The following is an 8,261-nucleotide window of genomic DNA, read 5'->3' on the forward strand; positions in this document are numbered from 1 at the left end:
CAAAAGTCTCTGCTCATCATGACAGGACCTGGATCTGTGAGCTGAGCTGCGTCTCGGGCGGATGATGTCACTTCCATGGAGGCATGTTGTACACGCCCCCATCCATTGACTCCGCCCCCATGTCAAAACAGTGCCACAAAGAGAGACGTGCAGAAAAGTGAAGCGCAAAGGAAAAATGTTATGGTAGGCTCAAACTAGACTGACACGCAAAATAAAAGCAGCGTTGCAAATAAATTAATAGATATGACCATGGAAAATATGTATTGCAAAATTATTGCTTTCGCGCTGTTTCATTTGTTTTGCAATTATTGATTTTTGTTTGCAAAAAGCAAATGTATTTTCCTCAATACTTTAAATAAAATGTTTTAAATTTGTTTTTGTTTTTATTGTTTTTGTATATTTTAAACAAGGTAAATCTTTCTGATTCATAAAATAAAAAGTCACATACATGGATTTTTTCTGGGCTAAGCCCCGGATCTCCACTCACCCTAGAACCACCCCTGCATATCGTATTTGTTAACATGTAAAACACGTGCACGCTACTGTTGGCCGTTTAGCTACTCAAAGTTACAAGAGAGAGAAAAGTCCAGTGTCTGATGTATTCGGTCTGTCTGTGGAGCTCCTGCCGGGGTGCAGGGCAGTGGAGTATCTTGGGAGTTGACAAATAAAGAGACGGTCCTCTTCCTTTTTGAGCCATCGCAGCAGTTTAGTGAGTTCACTGATAGCTGATTTCTTAGTGACGAGCGGAGTAAAGCAGGCGAACATTTCAAACTTGCTAGTGACCTACAAAACAAGAGAAAGTTTAGGAAATACTGTACATAAAGTATTTAATGCAAATATTATACTATTATACTATATTATACTATTTAAAAGTTTGGGTTTGGTAAGATATTACATTCTCGCCAAGGATGCATTTATTTATTCAAAAATACACATACATTTCTCCTTTCACATACATATATTTCTACATTTTTTTGGTAAGCAGGAAGTCACTCTCAGATCAGAAAAATACATGTGCAAGACTTGCTCAGCTCTTCCTCGCAATTTTACAGTGATGCTATTCAAAGTCATCCTGTTTCCTTTCAAGTACATATTTAAATTTGTAACTTTAAAATATCATTATGTAATCTACGTGTTATACAGATCTGTGTACAAGTGTTATGAAACTGCTCAATGCTAAGGAAATGTTCTACTGGTCCGGTTCAGCAAGTGGATTAGATTTTTTTACTTGCCCTGACAAAATGTTCGCAGGCCTTGCCACAATCAATAAATATGACATTGTTTTCATTGTTGACTTAGCATAATGTTGTAATTTTCTTGCACTTTTCAGGATTTTTCCAATTGCTGATTTCATTTATTTATTTATTTATTTTTACAATCAAATGAACCATTTCCCATACCCACTGCCAATTTTATTAAGTTGTAAACACACTTGGCAATAAAGCTCATTTTTGAATCTGATGAAAATGCAAATTCAATCTCTGACAGCAGGTGGCGCTTATAGAACACTAGCAACGTTTCCTGGGTTACTGCTGTACACAGCGCTGCACTTAAACACTCCTTTAAAGGGGTCATATGATCTGATTTCAATTTTTCCTTTCTCTTTGGTGTTACAAACTCTTGGTGCATAAAGAAGATCTGTAAAGTTGCAAATACTAAAGTCTCAAATCCAAAGAGATATTCTTTTTAAAAGTTATGATTCGTCCACACACCCCTAAAACGGCTTGTTCTCTACGTCACTATGAGGGAAGATTTGCATAATCCCACCCAAATGGTCATGCAAAGAAGGCGCAACTTTTATTCTCATTGTAGTATTGTTGTTGCCGTGCTGCCATGTCGTATAAATGCTGTGTGTTTCACTGTGAAAGTGAAACTACTTTGTTTGGCTTTCCAAAAGAGGACGATATCCGCTTCATCATGCCTGGATCTGATCCGTGATTTTCGCTGAGGAAATACATCGACTTTGTACTGTTGGTCGCCAGGTCCGCTACTCGGTATGTAAACAATCGCTGTACCGCTAACAACTACATACCATAGTACCATAGCAACTGCATAGCAACACCCTAGCAATGACCCCAAGTACCCTAGCAACTACATAGCAACATCCTAGCAACCACCCTGATTAACCTAGCAACCGCCCTACCAACCACAACCACAACACCCTTGTATCCACCCCATGTACCATAACAACCACATAGTAATACATTATCAACCACTCTGGTTACCCTAGCAACCACCCCAAGTACCCTAGCTACTGCACAGCAACACCCTAGCAACCACATAGAAACACCCTACCAACCACTCTGCTTTAGCATCTATCTATCTATCTATCTATCTATCTATCTATCTATCTATCTATCTATCTATCTTACTATCTATCTATCTAACTTTAAGCTTTTAAAACTACTTTAAACTTCAAACTATTTTGGATTGAAAACATCAAACATAAATTGTTATTATTATTCTTGATTCTTCTGAAAACATACCCATGCCAGCAGAGTTTCTTTGCCTGCAGAGTGGTAGATGAGTTTAAGTGGTCGTGATGAACAGTGGATACGATTGTACATGTTACGATAGAGATCCAGCAGGCGTATCCTCTCTTGCTGGCTTCTGTATCCCACCTCCATCTCTGGGCTGAGTGAAGTGATATTAAAATAAAGGCATCATATAGCACACTTACAGTGTGTACTGTTGATTATAATTCACTAAGACGTGTGACCTGGTCATACCAAATAAATTATTACAGTGACAGAGATATGTCTTTTGAAAACATACATAGACTGTCAATGCAAACTAGATGATTAAAGATAAAACTCAGTTTCAGTCCATTTGAGACAGACACAGTTGTCCACACATCATGTGGTATGTGATGCATCTAATCATTAAGTTGGCCTTATTTGCTTGCATTTTTGCATAAAACGCAAAAAGAATTTGATTAGCCGAATCAAGTGCTTACTGTTGCAGAATTCATGGCAAAGTGTCTAATCTTTCACAGAATGTGGAAATCCTGGCTTATAGGCCATCGTTTATTAGGATTTGTGAGCCATCTGCTGTTTCTGATGGCAAAAAGAACCGGTGATTCAGACAAATGATTCAAAACATTAATGTTTTGTCCTTTTGCTTGTGGTTTAATGCTTTAGTGACACATTTCAGCTTGAAGTCAATATTAAACTGCATTAACAACTTCATTTTGTGAAGTTGTAAATAAAAGTAGGTTATTGGAGTCTTTCTATTTACTTGTTACTTGCCACTTGCCATTTATTTTTAACTAATAGTGAAATTTACTAGACATTTCCGAGTGAAAATAGTTTTTACACAATTTGTTTAGTGTACGTACTGTTCTGAAAACAGAATATTCAATAAGGAAAAAATGTAGGACAGGAATTAATTGGATGATGAAAAGTAGGTGTTTTACATACAAGATCTGAATACTTCTGGTTTTTGAAAAAACTTTTTGACCAAGAATCTATTCTTATTTGTTATTATTATTGCCATAGCCTTTAATTAATTAATGCTAACTGCCATTCAAATAAGTTAAGAATGAATTCTAATTAAATTACTTAAATTCTGGTATTTATAACAATACTATTTTCTATCCATGAGGCCTAGGCGACATCAGTTGGAGAGGAAAGTCAATGAAGGTGAACCTTTTTTGAGTTTGGATGATGAATTGTGCACAATATGACCATGAACATGCAATAAGAAAGTAAAAAAGGTCTATTTTCAGTTGACTCTTCATTAGATACTCACCATGTGAACTGTGGCATCTGGCGATAGTGGTCTAGCACTTTTGAGGGCTTGTAAAGGAAGTGCTTGAGATTAGCTACACCGATATCATTAACGTAGTATAATTGAGTGTTTGCCACCCACTGCAAGGCATTTTGGGATGCGAAAGCTTCCTCAATTTTCCTTTTGCACTCTGCCACAGCATAAAACGCTTCTTTATCTGTAGACAAAAGAACAAGGCATACAGTACATTCCGGAGGGTCTAGATATGCCACATAAGCATAAAAGTAGCAGTCGGGATTGAACAGAGGCAGGCAGATGGGTGTCCATATCTCTCCAGCCTGAAAAGCAGAGACCCTGATCAGGTTAAAGAGGAGATGAAGGTCACTGGGTTTTAGTCTAGCATCCTCCAGGACCGTCTTCTCTTGAACGACGGAGACAAGTCGGTTATTGGAAATGAGAAAAGAGAAGACCAGATCCGGGGTGATGGCTTTCTGTAGGATGTGACTGAGGGCGTCTCTGGAAGAGGAGGGCAGAGGCAGGCATTGGACAGCTGACAGAAAGAAGCTGGGATCAGAGTCCATGACATCGAGGAGGCCGTCCAGAACCTTCTCCGAGCCAAACAGCAGACGCCGCAGGTCGAAATTCTTGCGGCGCTCAAAGATGCGGTTTATGCTGGCCTGCGTGAGCATGCTGACTATCTGATGATAAACATGGAGGAGCTCGCTGCGCAGCTGCTGTTCAGACTGGCGAGTGGCAGAAACGGATACAAACACCAGTGGACCCTTCTGCAAAAAGACCACCGTGTGCTCATCTGAGGGAAACCGGGGGAAAGAACAGAATGTTGCATGTCATTAAATTTGTAAAAATGCTTCTTATAAAAATGTTCAGAATTGAAAACTGGTCAAAAGTCATTTATATGTGTACTAAAGACTCTAAATACATGCAGAATGTAAAGATCCTATGACTCAAGATGTTCATATAAGTTAGTTTAAGTAACTTTGAAAATGGAATGGTTGTAGGTGCCAGACGGGCTGGTCTGAGTATTTCAAAAACTGCTCTACTGGGATCTACTGGGATTTCCATGAACAACCATCTCTAGGGTGTATATATATATTCCTGAATTTTCAAGGGCCCTCTCTTCCTTTGGGGCCCTGGTAATCAGTATTGGTTTTAACCCCAGTCCGACGCCCCTGTGTGAACGAATCAGCAGAGCTTGTACAAGCTTTTGTCATCGCTGAATCTTTCCCAGATGTTTCCAAATGTCAAAATTGGTTAGAGCATCTATATGTGCATGAAGATGTCCAATGTCCCTGGCGAGCGGAGCTTCTCTAAGTTGGAAATAATCAAAGAAGAGCTGTGGTCCTCAGTTGGGCAGGAAAGGATAATGCTGGCGCTTGAGTGTCAAATGCACATGCAACCAACGGCGAGAAAAAATAGGACCTTTTTGCGCTGAAGCATCGGCCTAATTTGGTCTTAATACGGCCATGAAGGCGGTGCATTGCCATTGAGACTTACCTACTGTATGATGATTTCACAGCTGAGCGGACATTTCACTCGCTGGCTTCAGTGTCATATTTGCATATGCCGGAGTCTACTGGATTTCGTGATTGTTTGACAGCAAATTTCAAATAACGTTATTAACCGGTTATCGGCCATTTCAAATTTTCGATTCTGTTCGGAACTACAAAATTTGATTTCGTTTCTGTTTCTGGTTCTGTTCCTGTCAAAATTTTGTTCGTTTCCGGTTTTCGTTTTCGTTCCTTGAACCGATTCAGAGCCCTGGTCAACAGTAACTCAAAAAAACAATCATTACAACCAAGGTATGCAGAATACAATCTCTGAATGCACAACACAACGAACCCTGAAGCAGATGGGCTACAGCAGCAGAAGACCGCAGCGGGTGCCGCTCCTGTCAGCTAAGAACAGGAAACTAAGGCTACAGTTCGCACAGGCACACCAAAACTGCAAAAACATTGCCTTGTCTGACGAGTCTCAATTTCTGCTGTGACATTCAGATCGTAGGGTAAGAATTTGGCATAAAGAACATGAAATCATGGATCCATCCTGCCTTGTCTCAGCGGTTCAGGCTGGTGGTGGTGGTGTAATGCTGTGGGGGGATATTTCCTTGGCACATGTAGGGCCCCTTAGTACCAATTGTGCATCGTTTACATGCCACAGCCTACCAGAGTATTGTTGCTGATCATGTCCATCCCTTTATGACTATCCTCTGATGGCTATTTCCAGCAGGATAATGCACCATGTCACAAAGCTCAAATCACCTCAGACTAGTTTCTTGAACATGACAATGAGTTCACTTAACTTAAATGGTCTCCACAGTCACCACATCTCGATCCAATAGAGCAGTTTGGTCTGTGGTGGAACGGGAGGTTCCCATCATGGATGTGCAGCCGACATGTGGCAGCAACTGTGTGAATGTTTCTCACACCTTTCTGAATCTATGCCATGAAGAATTAAGGCAGTTCTGAAGGCAAAAGGGGGGTCCAACCAGGTACTGTCAAGGTGTACCTAATAAAGTGGCCATTGTTTGTGTTCAAGTCTTTTAGGTTCACCAATGCTTCATTAAATACAGTAAGATTATTGTAACAATATAAAAACTTCATAATCACGGAGAAGGGGGAGGCGGGAACCGGCGAACATTCAAATGAAACTTTAATAATCAAATAAACATAAAACAACAGCCCCTCATGGACGAGGCCCAGGCCTGGTCCTCTCTCCTCCTTCACTGTCATCGCTCCTCTTTTGTATCCTTCGATCTCCTCCGTGGGACTCGAAGAAACATTTGGGTCTCTCATTTACAAATCACTCCACCGCCCTCACTCCATTCCCACTTGGACGGTGGATGTCCCCGGTGGATGGCGACAGCTCCTCTGCTTTCGGGCAGCCGGCAGGAGTTGCTTGTTCCCTGCTCCTGCCAATCATGGAGGATGGCAGCAAGCTCAGGAACCCTGGCGAACGGTGCTGACTCCTCCCCTCCCTCACGGATGGCAGCCACCCCTCCACATCATGGGTGGCCGGCAGTGAGTTCATCCGTCCCTGGCAACTCACTCCAGCCAACCACCTGAAGCGTCCACGGCGGCAGACTCCTTCGCCCTGCCAGCTGCAAGGGATCTTCAGCAGCGTGTCCCTCCTTCCTCCCGGGTTTCGGCACCAGTGTTGTAATATAAAAACATCAAAATCATGGGGAAGAAGGAGGCAGGAACCAGCAAACATTCAAATGAAACTTTAATAACGAAATAAACAAAAAACAGCGCAACAGCCCCTCCCGGACGACTGCCGTGCACAAACAAAACCTAAACATGAAATAAAGCCCAGGCCTGGTCCTCTCTCCTCCTTCCCTGCCGTCGCTCCTCTTTTGTATTCTTCCGATCTCCTCCGTGGGACACGAGACCGGTGAGTGGAGCAAGTGTCGCTCATTTCCAAATCACTCCACCGGCCTTGCTCCGTTTCCACGGCTCTCTGCCCCACCCAACTCGTCACAATTATGATATTAAATATTATTTCAATTTAAAGTAACCGTTTTCCCTTTTATATGTTTTTAAATCATTTATATAACCATTTTTTGTAATTTATTCCTGTGATGCAAAGCTGAATTTTCAACATATATATATAAACTTTAATCATATATTCAAAGAAGCTGCATGGTTTCAAAGACATTTTTTAAGCTCTTTTTTTATCTTCAGAAATGTTATTTTTGTGGTGAGTTAAAAAAAAACCTAGATGAAGATGGCACATCTCACCTGAAAAAATAGACTGAATCATGTTGCCTCCAGCCTGGACAAAGGAGACCAGCGCCATCATGACACCCATGGCGGAGGAGAGGGCCTCCTCGTTCCCATAGCGTGAGTAGATGGGCTTCCCTGCCTCGCTCAGCACAAAAACATGCTTCCTGTGTTTCCTCCAACTCTCTGACATTATATCTTCATTCCTATAAGCCAGACCTGGGACATCCACAGCGGAACCTGCCTTTTTTTGCCCACTGAAGTTCACCTGGGCCAAAGTAGATGGAAAATTACCAGTGTCCTCTGTTAAGGTGTCCTCAGGATGAAACTCCCAACTTCCTCTATTGTCGCTGCTGTGCATGTTGTCTGTTTCTCATTTCCCTCAAAGCGAGAATCTTCTGGACTGGGTTTTTTAGTTTTAAGGGTGCAAACACTTGTTCTATTGATGTCACACAATGGATCTCTGTGGCGCTCCATTACTCAGTCTGGAATCCCAGAGGTATCACATGATGCCTGGGGATCAGAGAGCGGTTTAAACTGTGTAATAGGATGAGCATGATGCTTCATTTCTCACTGAAATAATTACTTCTAACTGACCTGTGGCAGTGCTGACTTAGAGGAGTTTAAAGTGGGACATGAAACTGATTGAATGCTAAAGCACTATCGAAATGAGGAAGCAGGCTAAAAATAAAAAGATTCCATCCAGGTTTACATTCAGAAGTATTTGGCGAGAGTTACAGATCAGTTAATTTAACCATCACACCTGCCTACATTTGTTGATCATAATCAGGG

At 41.5% G+C, this 8,261-nt stretch overlaps 1 protein-coding gene across 2 annotated transcripts; it reads right to left on the reverse strand.

The window, feature by feature from the left end:
* Positions 1-411: 411 nt before the first annotated feature.
* Positions 412-8,017, reverse strand: mon1ba (MON1 secretory trafficking family member Ba). 2 transcript variants are annotated; one of them, XM_026269112.1, is made up of 4 exons: positions 7,488-8,010; positions 3,751-4,540; positions 2,487-2,634; positions 412-783 (listed from the first exon to the last, which is right to left on the reverse strand). In XM_026269112.1, exons 1-4 carry the CDS (start codon positions 7,828-7,830, stop codon positions 568-570), a joined length of 1,497 nt encoding a protein of 498 aa, XP_026124897.1. In that variant the 5' UTR covers positions 7,831-8,010; the 3' UTR covers positions 412-567. The 2 variants fall into 2 exon arrangements, with proteins under 2 accessions (XP_026124897.1, XP_026124898.1); XM_026269113.1 differs by lacking the exon at positions 2,487-2,634 and having other exon boundaries at positions 7,488-8,017.
* Positions 8,018-8,261: the final 244 nt, after the last annotated feature.

Source organism: Carassius auratus, chromosome 8, assembly GCF_003368295.1.
Source record: "Carassius auratus strain Wakin chromosome 8, ASM336829v1, whole genome shotgun sequence".
Lineage (NCBI taxonomy): Eukaryota > Metazoa > Chordata > Actinopteri > Cypriniformes > Cyprinidae > Carassius > Carassius auratus.

What these genes read in the sequence shown, in the direction of transcription:
- mon1ba (XM_026269112.1), bottom strand. Translation starts at nt 7,830, where the DNA reads ATGCACAGCAGCGACAATAGAGGAAGTTGGGAGTTTCATCCTGAGGAC. An exon ending in GATTCAGTCTATTTTTTCAG is followed by an intron (nt 4,541 to 7,487) that starts GTGAGATGTGCC and finishes GGTTTCCCTCAG; the next exon opens with ATGAGCACACGGTGGTCTTT. An exon ending in CAGATGCCACAGTTCACATG is followed by an intron (nt 2,635 to 3,750) that starts GTGAGTATCTAA and finishes CACTTCACTCAG; the next exon opens with CCCAGAGATGGAGGTGGGAT.